At 47.7% G+C, this 17,667-nt stretch overlaps 1 protein-coding gene and 1 pseudogene across 1 annotated transcript; one reads left to right on the top strand and one right to left on the bottom strand.

The window, feature by feature from the left end:
- The first annotated feature begins 286 nt into the window (after positions 1 to 286).
- Positions 287 to 2,574, top strand: LOC125544640 (annotated as a pseudogene).
- A 123-nt stretch (positions 2,575 to 2,697) lies between these two features.
- Positions 2,698 to 7,854, bottom strand: LOC125544639 (hexokinase-6). The gene is made up of 9 exons (XM_048708383.1): positions 7,413 to 7,854; positions 6,304 to 6,451; positions 6,029 to 6,211; positions 4,744 to 4,818; positions 4,400 to 4,555; positions 4,149 to 4,247; positions 3,947 to 4,077; positions 3,468 to 3,549; positions 2,698 to 3,365 (listed from the first exon to the last, which is right to left on the bottom strand). Exons 1-9 carry the CDS (start codon positions 7,712 to 7,714, stop codon positions 3,018 to 3,020), a joined length of 1,524 nt encoding a protein of 507 aa, XP_048564340.1. The 5' UTR covers positions 7,715 to 7,854; the 3' UTR covers positions 2,698 to 3,017.
- Positions 7,855 to 17,667: the final 9,813 nt, after the last annotated feature.

Genomic DNA, 17,667 nt, shown 5'->3' with positions numbered 1-17,667 from the left:
AAGCAAGAAAACAGAGAGGGGAGTGAGCTGCGGGTTGTCTGGATCGGGGGGGCCAGACCGTGGTCTCCTTTAATTAATTCAGGTGAAATGGTGGTAGTGCGGGTTGATTCCAAGCAACGGCAGGGGGGTCTTTGCAAAATGCGACGCGCTGACCGGGTGCGCACCCACGAGTCCACATGGCAAGCTCGGATTCGTCAAGACTTGATTTGCACATCTTGAGCAAGTTCAGGGACTGGGTAGGGTCATTTTTTAAGTTGTAGGACCAAACCATCACACTGAGAACAAGTTCTAGGACCCAGTGCTTTTAACTCTATAATAAACCTTATAAATTGAGAAATTCCTCTTCCCGCATCCCCGCCGCTGCCAACGGACGAAGAAGCCCAGCCCAGAAACGACCTAGTCATGGTAACCGTACCATCCCTCCTGCTCCTCCTCCTCCTCCTCCTCCCCTGCTGCCTCCTGCACCGCGCGGCCGCCCATGAGGGGCAGCTTCTCATCCGGATCAAGGGCGTGTGGGGCAACCCGCCCGTGCTGGCGGCATGGAACAGATCCAGCGACCACTGCACCTGGCCCTACGTGACCTGCGACGCTTCCTCCGGGCGGGTCACGAGCCTCTCCCTCGCCAACGCCGGCGTCGCCGGCCCGTTCCGGACGCCATCGGCGGCCTCTCCAGCCTCACCAGCCTCAACCTCTCCAACAACCACATCACCGGCGCCTTCCCGACCAGCGTCTACCGGTGCACTTCGCTCCGGCACCTCGATTTGTCACTTACCTGCCTCCACGGCGAGCTCCCCGCCGACATCGGCAACGGCGTGCCGCTGCTGCAGACGATGAACTTTTCAGGTAACCAGCTCTCTGGCGAGATCCCGAGGAGCGTAGCCAAGCTCCGCTTGCTGACGCACTTGGACCTGAGCAAGAATCAGCTCGCCGGCGAGATACCGGCTGAATTGGGCGCCATGCGGGTGCTCAACGCGCTTGACCTGTCGTCAAACAAGCTATCCGGCGACATACCGCCACCGCTTGCCAAGCTAAAGCTCAGCTCGCTCAACCTGTCATCCAACCAGCTCGACGGCCAAGTACCGGCAGGACTCGCCATCGCCACTTACGACCGCAGCTTCCTCGACAACCCCGGCCTCTGCCATGCCGGTTTGGGGCCAGGCTATCTCACCGGCGTGCCCTCCTGTGCTGCGGGAACACAAGCCGCCTCCTCCTCCGGGGGCGTCTCGCCGGCGTTCCGCACTGGCCTCCTGGTCGCTGCCGGCGCGCTCCTTGTGCTCATCGTTGCCTTAGTCTTCTTCCTCCACGACATCAGGAAAAGGAAGCGCGCGGCACAGGACGGTGGCTGGAAGATGACGTCTTTCCAGACCAATCTGGGCTTCGGGGAGGCAGACATACTCCGGGCGATTACCCGTGAGAATTTCGTCGGCAGCGGCGGGTCGGGACGCGTGTACCGCGTCGCGTTACCCGCGTACAACGGCAAGGACAGCGTCGTTGCCGTGAAAAGAATACGGAGCGCCGGGAAGGTGGAAGAGAGGCTGGAGCGCGAGTTCGAGTCGGAGGTCGGCATCCTCGGCGGCATCCGGCACAAGAACATCGTCAGGCTCCTGTGCTGCCTCTCGCACGCCGACTCCGCCGACAAGCTCCTCGTGTACGACTACATGGACAACGGCAGCCTCGACGGGTGGCTCCACAGGCGCGCTCTCCCCCACGGCGCCGGGCACTCCGCGTCGTCCGACGAGGGTTATTTGGACTGGCCCACGAGGATCAGAGTCGCCGTGGGCGCCGCGCAGGGGCTCTGCTACATGCACCACGAGTGCTCCCCGCCCATCGTTCACTGGAACGTCAAGACCAGCAACATCTTGCTGGACTCCGAGTTCCGAACCAAGGTCGCAGACTTCGGGGTGGCCACGATGCTGATGCAGGCCGGCACGCCCGACACCATGTCCGCCTTTGCCAGGTCGTTTGGCTACATAGCTCCAGGTAAGGAACCAAACCATCCCTGGTCGTCACTCGTCAGTAGCTAAATTTTCACACCTTCATATGCTGGCGTGCAGAGTGCGGTAACACGACGGGTGTGACGGAGAAGGTGGACGTGTACAGCTTCGGCGTGGTGCTCCTGGAGCTCACCACCGGGCGGGCGGCCCACGACGGCGGCGAGGACGGGTCCCTGGCGGAGTGGGCGCGGCACCGGCACGAGTCAGGAGGAAGCATCGACGGAGCCACAGATAGTCGCATCAGAAACGCGGGGTTCTCGGAGGAGATCGAATTCGTGTTCAGGCTAGGCGTGATGTGCACCAGCGCGTCTCCGTCGTCGCGGCCGACCATGAAGTACGTGCTGCAGAAGCTGCTCAGGTGCTCCGAGCAGACGCACAAGAAGGGCAAGGTGACTCCGCTCTTGCAGACGCTCCGGGAGTACACGAGTGACTTCGACAGCACTGTCTGAATCAAGGAGAGGAGAGCGTTGCAAGTCCAAACCTAGCTCCACATTCTTTTGATTGATTAGCCAGGTTAAAAAAAATCACCAGGAAAAAAACAGGTTAAAAAAAAGGATTCTTTGATTTACATTACCCACATTCCATGGTAGCTGCTCATGGTGGGTGTGTTCGAAAAAAAAACTGCTCATGGTAGAGGAGCCATTTTCAGTTTAGAAAAACTGAACATGTTATTGCATATATATAGTATGTGGATCACGAAACAGAAGAAATCATAAATGTTTCGATTATGTGATCATATATATACCACCCTCCTTATTCTGAATTATAGAAGATCAGATGCAGGCAGGTCTCCTCTGTTTGGTTCGCGACATGGCATCGCAACAGAAACTTGCAGGTTTAGGGAAAAAGAATTGGCAGGAACGGAGCGGCGTCATTCTAACCTCCGACTCCGTTTCCGCCTTCTCGCGGTTGCAAACGGAACTCATTGGCATAAGACTAGCTATCAGTGGAGAGAAATGGCAAAATAAGTGATCCAGGCGAAAGCAAGAAGCCGCGCCAGGAGCTCACTCCCTCTCCTTGGGACTACTCGACGACATTGTACTGGGAGTGTGAGGCCGCAAGAAGCGCGGCCCCGATGCCGGAGCCGTCGTTGGCCATCTTGACGACGACCGACGAGGCGGCCGCCTCCCCAAGCAGCTCCGCGAGCGTCGCCTCGACGCGGGAGCTGAACTTCTTGTAGTGCTCGTAGAGGCCGCCATCTATGGCGACGACGGTCCTTTGCTTCGGACTGCCGTCACTCGGCGCTCTGTCCCTGCCCAGCTTCTTCAGGATGCCGTATATGCCGGCGGCAGCCAGGCGCGCGCCTCTCTCCGCGACCTTGTCGCAGACGTGGAGGGTTATGTATCTTGCTTCCAGCGAAGTATCGGCAACCTAGATGTAAATTCAAGCATGTGACAAGTAGTCATTGGTTGTTGAAGGTCAGGTTTAGCAATATCCTCTTTTGAGTACGTGCATCATCATATTCATACATACCCCCAGGATATCCTTCAGCTTAGCACCAAGGTGTTTGAGATCATGTGAGGTGTCATGATGCATGGCTGACATATCCGGCGTCCTGCAATACCACAATTGAAAGTTACCACTTGCTTAATAAAGTTTCTACAGGTTAAGCACATTAGCTTCCTTCATTAACTGTGATTGATTGGAAAGAAGCACCAGCAATGAACACAAGCAGTTGCCTCTAAATTTTATGTTCATTAATAACAGTGCACACAAACTATGGAGACCAGACCTACCAAGCAAATACTGCCAAATCCCGAACTGTTAACCTATTGATTCATTAGTTTCATATGTACAATACAACCAAGAGTACAAAAATATACAGATAGAACCATAATAAATAACATAATTTAGAGTAAGCGTGTCGCACAATATAGATTATATTAAATTATATTATTATTATTTTCTATTAATAAAGCTAAAGATTCAATGGGTGGGACATGGAAGCGCACCTCAGTACAAAGAGTTTCTCCAATTTTGATGGAACAACATCACCAAATAAGGAAGCATCATGAGCCAGCCTAAGCAAGATCCTTCGCACAACCTCTCCAAGATACATGCCCGAAATCATTTTCTCATACATCTGAGGCAAAGAGCTAGACAAGATGACACACCCACACATAGCCAGGAATAACCAGAATAGACAAACCATACCTGCTCGCCGGGGTTCAAACTTTCAAAATCCAAGGCAATATCATAGTCAGAACGGGGAAGCTTGTCTGACTTGAAGTTTCCCCATTCCATGTTGATGACCTGCAGCATACCAAAGATCAAAATCCAATTGTTGAATTATCAACTGATGTGAATATCATACAACACAAAAGTTGCAGTGGATATTTATACGACTGGACAAGGTGCAAAAGACCTTCAGTATTCCAAGCATACAAAGGAAGTCAGACACTAACCATGTTTCCTGATCTAGGTAGTGGTCCCTTCCATTTTGGAATTGCATCTACATGCTCAACATACGCTGCATTTGTCCCAGTGCCCAATATTACAGCAGCGACGACATCATTATCAACATATATCCCGCCAGCCAATGTGCCTACAGTATCATTAACCTGAGCAAAAAAGTCGTCAGATCTCATGACGTAGAAATTATCTAGTAATAAGTGGATAACATTTGTGTTCCATCAACATAGATAACCTAAAAGATCAATGCCATCATCAGAATGCATAAACGGCTAAAAGACAGGCATTGAAATGTTCAAGATGCTACATAACTGAAGGAACAAATGAGCTTACGTACCAAAGCTGTAACTTTCATATCAAGCCCCTGCCTCTCCATAGCACTGCTCAATTCAGCCACCACATCTTCCCCAACCTGAGCTCACAGAAATCAAATCATAGAGAACATCACTGGAGTCGTCCATTATCTATTACTAGTATCTTACTAAAAACAAGGTTAAAAGAAGCTTCCATGTCCATCCTAAGATGCTACTCCCTCCGTTTCTAAATATAATCCCTTTTAGAAATTCCAATACCGACTACATACAAAGCAAAATGAGTGAATCTACACTCTAAAATATGTCTATATAAATCCGAATATAGTCCATATCGAAATCTCTAAAAGGGCTTATATTTAGAAACGGAGGGAGTAGAACTTGCTGCAATAATGAGATAAGAAAGAGAAAGATCAATACCACTTTAGTGAGTCGAGATTATAACGATACGGATTAATCAGAAATAGTTGGGAAGTGTTACAACCGATAAGAATTCAATTGCATACAGAAACCACTCTATTTCGATCATTTATGTATGTCTTTTTAGTAGTAGCTATGCAGTTATGCGAGCATTTCGGCTAATTATATTACAAAAACAAGGTTAAAAGCCACCTCTAGGTTCACCAAGAGGATATAAATACCCAAATTAATCAGATAAAAAGGAAAGAACAGAATGGTTTCTACTGTGTATTCGATGAGGCCAGATTATAAAAGTGCAGTTATGCAGATAAACATAAGAACTACTATAGTCATATGGAATACAATGCTGGTTTCACGGATACATGAATACTACTCCCTCCATTCCACAATGTAGTGCTTCCTCTATCTACGTGCTTCAACTTTGACCGTAAATTTAACTACCAAGACCGATTGCGGCGGGAGCAAAAATTATATCAGTGAATTCGTATTCGAAAGAAGTTTTCAATTATATAATTTTTTCTTCCGCCACAGTTGGTCTTGTTGGTTAAATTTACGGTCAAAGTTGGACCTCGGGAAGCGCGGGCGCACTATATTTTGGAATGGAGGGAGTACATTTTAGTACCTAACAGCACAACAGTGACAGCAATTTTGGTAGATATATAGTTAAAAGTCAGGGAGAGCCCTAGTGCTATAAGATAATTTCTGCCCAATTAATAAGTCCATTCAGAGGAACAAAATCTAACAAGTTTAATTGTCATATTAAGATGAACAGGGAAGTTTCATAGCGAAAATCATGTGTTGGATGAGAATTTTTGCTTTTGAGCAAGCATTGCTTGTCAAAGATAACAGCAATAGTTATTAGTTTATCATTCTGTCAGCCAAGTATTTTACCGTGCCATTGATGCAAAATCCCTTTGTCCACTTAACGAGTGTGCCTGACGATATCGAAGTTTGGTGTACTGGGAAAGAAAAGGTGAAACCCAGTTCCCTATGTCTGCCCTCAGGCAAGTGGAAATCGTCTCCTTCAGTCTCAACAAATCTTTCCAGCTCAGCCGCAATGAAATCAAACAGTTCCTGTATTCGTGCTTTTGAAAGTAAGTAAACCATGTAAAAATAAATAAGAAATCTAATACAAGGGACTTGGCAGAGCAATCAAATGCACTTACGGTGGAAGTCCCAACCATCAGATGAGGTGGAATGGGAACCTCTTCATATTGTTGGACAGCACGTTTCTCCTTTCCTCCAAGCTGAACCCGTAGAACACGAAAGTTGGTCCCACCAAGATCCAGTGCATAAAACAGCCCATGCTCATCCCTGAAGTAGTAGGACAAGTCATTAAAGCAGAGGAAAGATAAGCAGAAGATTTCAGAAAGAGATAATTCAAGATCTTTCACTTTTGGACACATATTTATGAGACTTTTAGTTACATCTAAGTTCCACATATTTAGTTCTCTAAGTTGTTCATGAGATTTTCATAGACGATTGTTATCAAATACTTCCCGCTCTAGATTTTTCAGTCTCAAACATATTGTAGAAACAAAAGTATAACACAATCAAAGTAATTCTTTCTAAGAAGGCAACATCATTTTTATGGACAATATTTGAGATGTCGGTAGTATAAAATAGTAAATTAGACATATAATTTTTTTTCCATGCCGACTAAAAAAAAGAACACGCGCGCAAACACTCATTGCCTGGATCCTGCCTTGGAAGAAGGAAAAACCCATACCTTAATGGTTTGAGCCTTGATAGTAATAAGCCCGACAAGTAGGTAGGAAATACAAATGGTCCATTCATTAAGAGAACTAGAGAAGGCATGTGGGTACACATGTCTCTACTCATCCTCCAAACACTAGAAACCGAACAGTATGTGACGTTTTTATTTAAATCCTTGTGTTCTGAGCCATATCATAATTCTTCATGCAGGCATATTATATGATCAAAACTGATAATTGAGCGTCATGTCGGAAGATATTCACAAATTGCTGAAGGCGCACATAGAACAAACAACCCGGTGAGGAAAAAACAAAAACGGATCCTTCTTCCAGAACCAATATGTATCATAACAAGTTTGTTAAAAAAAATCGAACCTTATTTCGACAATTCCCTTTTTCTTTTCTTTTTTCAAGTCATGCTCCAAACCGCCTGAAGACTACAGAACTCCAAACCACCTCCACACTACGCAATTTCCAGCCAAGACTGACACAAAAACGGACGTGCCGTCCGTGCCACTCAGCGATGAGAGCAAAAACGAAGAAGCAGAGGATGGTGTTACCCGGTGGGCAGATTGTCGACGTAGCTGATGAGCATCTTGAGCGGGGCGTGGGGGTCGGCGCGCAGCCCGCGCTCCATCTCCTCCACCATGGCGTCCGCGATGCCGCGCAGCAGCGGCGTCGGCGTCGCCAACGTCTGCTCCAGCTCCTCGATCACGTCGGCCACCTTCTTCCGCCTGCCCGCCTCCGCGTCCCGCGTCCTCCTCCTCCTCCGCGACACCACCACCGCCACCCCGACCGCCGCCGCAGCCGCGGCCGCGGCGCACACCACCGCCGTCGTCCCCACGACCGCCCCCTTCGCCATCGCACAACCTCAACAGACCCCCGGCCAGGTCGGCTTCCGAACCGGGGGCTGCGACACTGCAGCCTCTGCCTCCCTCCCGCTCTGTCCTGCTCTCCCCCGTTCCGCTTGCGCGAGCGTGGGAGCGAGAGTGGGACGAGGGCCACGAATCGGGCGTTTTTTACAGGCGAATAGATCCCCTCGCCTTTGGAAGCGTTTTACGGATGTACCCCTGCTCGTGAACGCACGCGATTTCCCGAAGGTGCGCCCGGACGGCCAGGATCGCCCCAGCGGGATAAGGGGGTGGTGCTCGTGCATGCCTTTTCCGGGCTTTTGTGGGCGCGCGGGGTGTAATCTCACAGCTTTTACGAGGTTATTATGTGTGTGAAAAGATGCAATAGGAGAGAGAGAATAAGGGTGCTGTCGTAAATTGCAACTCGGCGAGTAATCATTTACGTTGTCACAGAATTGGGAATGAGGCCCACAGCTCAGCAGAAAGGAAGTTGATTAGTTAAGCGGAAGCGAGCAGGAGAAAGCGGCTGCAAGATACGGGGTCACGTGCGGATCGGGCCCACTGTTCGGGGCGGCTGACGCGACCATGACGGCGCGGGTTAGACGTGTCGAGGCAGCGCCGGGTGGAGGATGCGTCGCGCTCCGCCGTGGGGTCAAGAGCGGCGGCGAGCGAAAGAAAGCGCCAAACAAGCCATTGCCTCCGCTCCTCACCCTCTCCGCTACGAAACGGAATAGCGCCTCGGTGATCGCACCCTATCGCCGGCGGCAGCGTCGCGTGGCCAAGACGCGGAACGGCGACGGCGGCGACCCGCGCACCAGCATGGGGCACGGGGGTGGCCGACGGACCGATTGGTGGGTGCGCCGCTGTAAACCACCAAGAGGGCAGGGCAAACCCACGTTGCGTCTCGCCGCTTTTCGTTTCTGTAACGTGCTATACAGTCTTGCAATTCAATACGTGCTATACAGTCTTGCAATTCAATGATAGAAGATGCTACCAGACCAATTCGGAAGAAGAAAAGGAAGATGCTACCTAGGCACCTTAGCCACGCCTTTTCCAACTGATGAGGAGCGGGCGGAGATCCGGGGAGCCGACGCCCCTGCGCCCGACGGATGTGAGGGCCTGCGGGTGCGGCTCGAGCAGCTAGGTGCAAGTTGGGCGTGGCTGGCTGGGTTCGGTTGGAGCATCTAAACACCGGAGTAAACAAGAAAAACCAAGAGGCAAAATAAAACCACACGTGTGGCATGCACGGTCAGCATCAAATTTGAGGGGAATACTAAACGCGGTAAAATGTGTCACACACACTTGCCTAAATTGAGAAATTTCACACAAACGCGAATTTTGGAGGTAAAAAAGGAATTCACTCTTGAATTAAATGGCTAAATAGTGCCACAAGTTTCTACTAGTATATTCCTATGCTCCACTTACCTTATTTTAAATGCCTTCTCCACTTCTCCTATGACGAAAATAATAAATAAAAAAACAGCAGAAGAAGGCCCATTTATCGGAGCGCACTTTCAACGCAAGGCGGCATTGGCGCACTTTATCTAGACCGTGTCATGCATGCTTCGAGATGGATACAATGTGTCAGGATCAGAGCTCTGATCTAAGCAATTTAACTCACACTCAAGGAAATTTAGCCGAGAATTCAGAGAGCGATTAGCTAGGGTTCTTGTTGAAATTGGGGAAAGTTGGTACAGCACGCCACAGGCGGCTAGGGTTTACACCCAAATCACAAAGTCATGCCCTCACACGCACATGGTAGTTGGCTTTATAGCCATTACAAGAAGGGAAAACAAAAGAAAGCCGGAACAGAGCACATGCTCTTGTCGGAGCAGCTACAGCTATGTCTTAAACATCGCCCGCCCTTGGATCGCAGATCGACGGAGGAGAGCTGCCCGCTTGATCGAACCGTTATCTTCGATTCAGAGCCACACGATGACAGATCTACGGCTACAGTGACTTCCGGCACGCTGGAACAGGGGAATGATATGAACTGGGCCTGACAATACCCCCCAATTGAGACGGAGCTTGTCCTCAAGCTCTAAAAGAAGGAAAAACTTTCTGGATAAATGCAGAATCTTCCCAAGTAGCTTCCTCCACGGGCATGTTGGTCCATTTGACTAACCACCTGACCACAGGAATACTGATGCTTCCTTGCTTCCTTGGGACCAGAGTTCTTTCCAGCACATCTTCAGGTTCCACTTTGATAATTCCATCAGGACCAACTAATGGTAGCATAGGGGAAGGAATGACTGCTGGACCAATGTGCTTCTTTAGTCTGACATGAAATGTGTCATGCAACTGACAACCCTCTGGCAGCAACAATTTATATGCATGATTTCCAATTCTTTCCATTATCCTGAAGGGGCCATAAAATTTAGAGTGCAGCTTCATGTGCCTATGCAGGCTGAGAGAAGTATGTCTATAGGGTTGCAACTTCAAATAGACCATGTCCCCCACTACAAATTCTCTCTCTGTCCTCTTCTTATCTGCAAAAAAACTTCATTCTAGATTGGGCTTTTAGCAGATTATGCTTGATCACTTCCAGTGCCACTTCTCTGTATGCAAGAGATCTTCATTGTCCTCACAAATTGCATCAGGTAAGGCAGATTCAGCAATCATAGGGGGAGGAAAACCATACAGAGCTTGAAAGGGTGTCATTTTTAGTGATGTGTGGAAGAAAGTGTTGTACCACCACTCAGCTAGTGACAACCACCCATGCCACTTCCTTGGTTGTTGGAAACACATACACCTCAAGTAATTCTCCAAACACTGGTTAACCCTTTCAGTTTGGCCATCGGTCTGAGGGTGGTAGCTGGTGCTCAAATGCAACTTGATCTTCAAGGACTTGAACAGTTGCTGCCATAAATGACTAGTAAAAGTTCTGTCTCTGTCAGTGACAATCACCAAGGGCATCCCATGCAACCTGAACACATCATCAGCAAATGCTCTTGCAACAGACTGCACTGTAATAGGATGTCTCATAGCAATGAAGTGAGAGTACTTGGTAAATCTGTCAACCACTACCAAAATCAAGTTCTTGTGTTCAGACTTAGGCAGCCCCTCCACAAAATCCATGCTCACATGTGCCCAAGCAAAATCAGGCACAGGAAGTGGTTCCAATAATCCAGGGTAAGGAGTGTGCTCAGCTTTGTTTAACTGACAAACAGGACATTGCTTGACAAATTGCACTACATCTTGTTTTAAACCCTGCCAGTGAAAAATTAATTTCACTCTCTGGTATGTAGCCCTCTCACCAGAATGGCCTCCTAACTCTAAATTATGGAATGTTTGGAGAATTTCCTGTCTCAGGTTAGAAGCAGATCCCACTACAATCTTATTGTGAAATCTCAATATGCCATTTTTGAAGGAGTAAGGAGAGGTATCAGATTTGCCCACAGCACATTCAGCAATGAGTTCCTTGATTTTACTATCCTGATTGTAGCTAGTTGTGACCTGTTTGACCCAAGTAGGAGAAGTGGCAGTTGCAGTTAAAGCATGAATCACATGTTTTACTCTAGATAATGCATCAGCCACCTTGTTCTCCTTGCCTTTCTTGTACTCAATTGTGAAATTATATCCTAGCAACTTCAGTAACAGTTTATGTTGAATTCCTTCAGTAATCTTCTGTTCCTGAATATATTTCAGACTTTCCTGATCAATTCTGATTACTAAGGATGTTGCTAAGAAATAATGCTTCCATTTCTTAACAGCTTCAATTATGGCCAAGGCTTCCTTGTCATAAGTGCTCATTGCAGCTGCCTTGGGGCCAATGCTCTTGCTGAAGTAAGAAATAGGCTTTCCCTCTTGCATCAACACAGCTCCCAATCCATACCCACAAGCATCAGTTTCCAAAGTGAAAGGTTTGGAGAAATCAGGCAGTGCTAATTGGTAAGCTTGTTTTTCAGAGTTACAAATGCTTCTTGTTGCTCTTCTTTCCAGGAAAAACCCTCCTTCTTTAAGCAGTCAAATAGTGGTCTACATATTACTCCATATCCCTGGATGAACCTTCTATAATATCCACTTAGCCCCAAAAAACTTCTCAGTTCAGTTACAGTAGTGGGAGTTGGCTAATCTCTAATGGACTGTATTTTAGATGGGTCAGTAGAAACTCCCTCAGAGTTAATCACATGACCCAAATACTCAATCTCTTGCTGACCAAAGGAGCATTTTTCCATTTTTGCATATAACTTGTTTGCTTGCAATATATCAACACCTGCTTTAAATGGTCCTTGTGTTCTTTCAAGGAAAAGCTGAACACCAAGATATCATCAAAGAAGACCACTACAAATTTGAGATGGCCAAACAGTAAGTTCATTAATGCCTGGAAGGAGGGAGGGCCATTAGTTAGTCCAAAGGACATAACTAAAAACTCAAACAGTCCCATGTGAGTAGTAAATGCAGTTTTTGGAATATCCTCCTCTGCCATTCTGATTTGGTGATATCCATTTCTGAGGTCAATTTTGGAAAAGATCTTAGCTCCTTTTAGTTGATCCAGAAGGTCCTCAATTACAGGAATGGGATATTTGTTCTTGATAGTTATAGCATTCAATTTTCTGTAATCAGTGCATAACCTCCAAGACCCATCTTTTTTCTTGACCAGTAGCACAGGAGAGGAAAATGGGCTTGTGCTAGGTTTGATTATCCCATTTTTCAGTAGCTCTTTAATGATTTTCTCCAAAATTTCTTTCTGATGGTGAGGAATTCTATAAGGCCTTTGGTTAACCACTTTGGCTCCTTCCACTAATGGAATTCTGTGATCACAAGGCCTGCTAGGAGGCAATTCAGTTGGCTCTTGAAACAACTTTTGATACTGGTCCAACAGTGGTTGCAATTCATTAGGAATTTATGTACTAGCAACTGCAAATTCAGTACCAGAGGTCGTGAACAAGAAAAACCCACAAACAGCTTGTTCTAACAATTTTTCAATGTTGTCCTTAGCTTCAGCTACAGGGGCCAAGGGAACAGTCTCATCCACAAATGTAATAAACTGCCCACAACTGTCAGAAATTTTCATTTCCATTTTAACAAAGTCCATTTGTATTGGACTATATTTTCTGAGCCAATCAACTCCCAAAATCATGTCATATCCTTTCAGTTTTAATACTCTGAAGCTGTCAGTAAACAGATGGCCTTGAATTTCATAAGGGTAGTCCTTTGCTTGAAATTCAGTCCAGAGCACTCCCCCACTAGCAACCACTACCTTTATCTTGGGTGTAGGGCTTGTACTGACAGGTAATTTACTTGCCATCTTAGGAGAAATGAAGGTCGAAGTACTACCACTGTCCACCAGTGCTGTGGCCACTGTATTGCCCATCTTTACAGACAATATAAAAGTATTTTTGGTTGCTCCTATTCCCATAGCAGCATGCATTGACACTTTCAATACTGCTTCACCTGATGGTTGTTCCAGTGTTTCCAAATCAGGGTCATCAAAATCTGTAACATAGATTGTCTCAGGATTTTCAACTTCCTCAGCTTGCAGTGCTTGGATCTGAGCTCTCTGGCTCATTTTACAGACCTGCCTATGACCAGGCACCCATGGCTCTCTGCACTTATAACACACTTGGTTTTGCTTTGCCTGCTGAATAATAGTGTTTCTGTTTGGTGTGACAGTAGTTACAGGGGCTTTGGGCTGATCAAAAATTACTTGCCTTCTAGGTTGAGGGACATAAGGTTTAGTTTGCACTACAGTAGTTGGTACCTGTGATTTCTCCATCCTCCTAGCATACCACATTGCAGATTGCATATCCTTAGGCCTGAAGCACTCCACATGACTTTTAATATATGGGTTAAGTCCTGCCACAAAGCTAGAAACATAATAATCATCAGGGATTCCAGGGTTTTCTCTTCTCATTATGTTCATTAGCTGCTCAAACTGCTCCACATATGCAGTAACTGTAGTAGTTTGTTGAGCTGCATGGAAGGAGCTGACAATGTCACAGACAGAATCCACAGAAAATCTGTCAGAGATGTAAGAGCAAAACTTGTGCCAAGGAACATTGCTAGGAGCAAATCCTGTTCCTCTCCACCATTGCACAGCAGGCCCTTTAAGGTAAGAAACTGCCAATTCAGTTCTGTGCTCAATAGGAGTTCTGGCTGCAGCAAAGTACTGCTCCAAATTCTGAATCCAAGACTCTGGGTCCTGACCCTCAAATTCAGAGATGTTTAACTTAGCTGGCTTTACTGTTAGCACATTTCTTCTTGCTTCAACAGGGAAATTGGGGCCTCTTTTGTACTGCTGATCCATAACTTCCTCCTCTTGCCTTTCTTCCAGTTGGACTACATTGTTTGGTGATGTTTCCTTACCCTGACCAAAATTTGGGTGTCTGTAAGGGGCTTTCAGAGTCCCATCCAAGTTGAGTTCTTTTCCAGTTTGATCTCGCAGAGTTGCATTTCCCACTGGCACAGGAGGCATTGTTACTGATGGAGGAGTTGGAGCTTGGAGTTGCTTGGGTCGTCCAGGAGCTATTTGAGGAGACTGGTTGTTATTGTCCTTGATTTGGACACTTCCCTGACCTTCCTCTCTTTCTTCTCCCGCAACTGGCTTGGGATCCAACAGCAAACGCCTGAAATTGTCTTGGATCTTGTCAAAAAAAATCTGCATTGTGGCGAAGTTTCTGTTCACTGTCGCTTGGAATTGCTGAAACTCTTTGCGATCTTCTTCTCTGTCACGCTGCAGCGTCTTGATGTCCAACTCCAGTGACTCAAGCTGTAATTCAGCCGTCATGACCGAATCAACCTAACCCGTCATCTTGACAGCTTCAGCACGTCGCCTCAGTGGTAGGGAGGGAGGGAATTCTCTTCGCCGCCGCCTACGCCGCCGCCTGCGCCCGCCTCCGCTGATACACGGTCAGATCGCAGGAGCTGGGGTTTTACTACCAGAGAAATTCTCCCCGGCAACCAGACTGCAATTCCGACTGTATCCGAATTCTGCCACTCCGGCCGCCTCCAATTTACTCCGCCGCCCGATTCAAGCGTGAAGAGGGATTTTACGGCCACAACCAACCCCAACACTGCTCAAATCCAACACGCCTCCGAGGAAAGACTGGCCTCTGATACCAATTGTCAGGATCAGAGCTCTAATCTAAGCAATTTAACTCACACTCAAGGAAATTTAGCCGAGAATTCAGAGAGCGATTAGCTAGGGTTCTTGTTGAAATTGGGGAAAGTTGGTACAGCACGCCACAGGCGGCTAGGGTTTACACCCAAATCACAAAGTCATGCCCTCACACGCACATGGTAGTTGGCTTTATAGCCATTACAAGAAGGGAAAACAAAAGAAAGCCGGAACAGAGCACATGCTCTTGTCGGAGCAGCTACAGCTGTGTCTTAAGCATCACCTGCCCTTGGATCGCAGATCGACGGAGGAGAGCTGCCCGCTTGATTGAACCGTTATCTTCGATTCAGAGCCACACGATGACAGATCTACGGCTACAATGACTTCCGGCACGCTGGAACAGGGGAATGATATGAACTGGGCCTGACACAATGAGTGCCAGCGTGTAATATGAGTGATATACCAGTTCCCAATTGTAGCGCTATATACACAAGGTACGGTCTGGGATCGCAATAAAGTGCAGCCATATTGCCGCTCCTATTTGTGCCATCGTGTTGGGATCCGATGCCAAACTCGGCACAGGTCCAAGTTTCTATGCACTGAGCTCGTACTACACAACATGTGCATGCGTCAATGGATGCATCCTCATGCATGCTTGGCCCCGCTCATTTCAGGTGAACAGTGCATGAGATCTACACATATTTAATGAATTTTGGCCACACATAGTACATGAACGGCTCGTCCCTAATTTTGGCCCGGGCATTTTGTATTTGTCATGACCTACATGAATTTTGGCCTCGCATAAGTTTTGACCCCGGTATTTAGTGTCTTTAAATGAAGGACCTGCCCGAGTTGTCGTACATCTCTGTGTGCATGACCAGTGTTGTTGGCCATGACAACTAGGGGTCTGTGGGAGAACTCTAACCTGGCGATTGATTAATCGAACTGTTAATTTGAAATTCGCCGAATGTGGTGCTTTGTGTGGGATAAGTCCAGTGTTTCCACCGTTAAAAATTGTACAACGATGTTGTATAAACTGTGCAGGGTTGCGTGTGCTGTTGTAAACGTCTTGGGCAGTTTAGGATTGATCTCATAGCTCTATCTGTCAGTATCATGTAGGAGTATCTGTTAGCAACTTAGCGTGAGATCAATCCTAAATAGCCGGGGGTAAGTCGAGAAGGGCCATCTGGTCTGATCAAAACAGATGGTTACAGTGCTACGTACCGGACGAGTGTCGGGGCAATTAGTACGTCTGATGGTTAGTAATGGAAATAATTAAGTTTCATAAACAAAAAATTACTTGTGTAAACCTGGTTAAAACTGCATGCATGTAGCTGTGTTGCTCATATAACACTGCACGCCGTCTGTGATTAGTCCCATGTGATTAGCTAAAGTGCCGCAAGTGAATACCAACTAATGGTTGCATAAACATCTATGAAAAAACTTCTACATGGTCAACTTATATGTGCAGAAGAATTATTTTGCTCAACCACAACCAGACAAATAATCCAGCCGAGCGAGTTGGCAAACTTTTCTGTGCCCTGACCCGTGCCTGAAGTTGGTACAAGATGCAACATGTTCTAAAATGCGGGATACTATGGTGCTTGCTCGTGGGACATAAGTTGCGCATGCAGGAGGAATCCAGGACCAAACCTGTTGGATTACGGGGCCAATACAGCCTGGTGAATAACAAACACAACGCTTCTATACATTGTTCCATAAATGCTAGATGATGATCCACACGAAACCGAATAGTGAGGATATACATACCACTAGACGCCGTGCACCAAAGAAGCTTTTCGGCCCATTTATCTCCTTTAAGCGGCTCTGCGCAGCCAGTCTAAGGGTGAGAGTTACTGAGGCTTCACAATGCGGTTGGGCAACAAGTGCTTGGTCTGCGATAGGGTGTTGCTCGAGGCAAATCTGTGCCACTCAAGGTTTTAGGCTGGCGTCGACAAAAGGTGACAACCTCGGATGTCAATGCTAGGGTTTAGTTCGTTGGCCGGAGCCGACAATGGTGACAACCTCATATGTTGTTATCTTGTTGGAGGCGTCAACTACTTGCTGGGAGTCAAAGTTGGTGAAGCAAGTGTGACGAGGATGGCATTGCGAACGGCATCAACTGGTAGGGTTTGCAACAACATATGTTGAGTTTGGACTTGCTTGTGTTGTCATGACTCAGTGTATTAACGGTGATCTTTGCCTAGTTTTAGCTAGGTACTGTGCCCGTTGTGCTTGTTTCCTTAATTAAATTTGTATAGAATGGCAAAGTTCCTGCCCGTGCTTCAAAAAAAATGAATCAAAAAAGTCCTCAAAGAGTTTAGCAATTTAGATCTAGGAAGAGTCTTAAAGGCAAGTACAGTAGTCTCCCCATTGCTTCTTTGGTACTTGCAGGGAAATGTGGGTTTCAGAATCAAGCATAATGACGCTGCACTACTGGTGGCTGCTAATGAGTAAATATTGCCACGCGCGGAGGAAACCTCTCGAACATGCTCTCGCCTTCCCCCGCTCCGGGGCTGGCGACCACCAACACGGCGACGTCCACTCCGGGCTCGCCGACCACCCTCTCGCCCTCCAACCCTCGCCATCGCTGGTGCCTGCCTGGCTCGGTCGACACGGCGGCAGCCCACATCCGGGGTCTGCTCACCGCGGCCGCCACGGCTCGGCTCGAGGGATCCGCCGGATCTGCTAGTTCCTTCGGTTCCTCGCGGGCCATGCGCCGCTTTGAAGTAGGTGAATCGAGCCGGCAGGCCTCGCTCAGGTCTGTGCCGGTTGCGCCGCATTCATTGCCTGCGCCGGCCTCCCCTCCGCCCCTACGGGCTACCACCTGCACCCCTCCCGGCCGCCTGGCCTCTGTGCCGGCCTATAGCGGCCGCCTTAAATCCATCGTCTGCGCGCCCTCAG

Source organism: Triticum urartu, chromosome 3 (assembly GCF_003073215.2).
Source record: "Triticum urartu cultivar G1812 chromosome 3, Tu2.1, whole genome shotgun sequence".
Taxonomy (NCBI): domain Eukaryota; kingdom Viridiplantae; phylum Streptophyta; class Magnoliopsida; order Poales; family Poaceae; genus Triticum; species Triticum urartu.
Note: the sequence above shows the minus strand (reverse complement) of the source record. Positions and strands in the feature narration are given on the sequence as shown.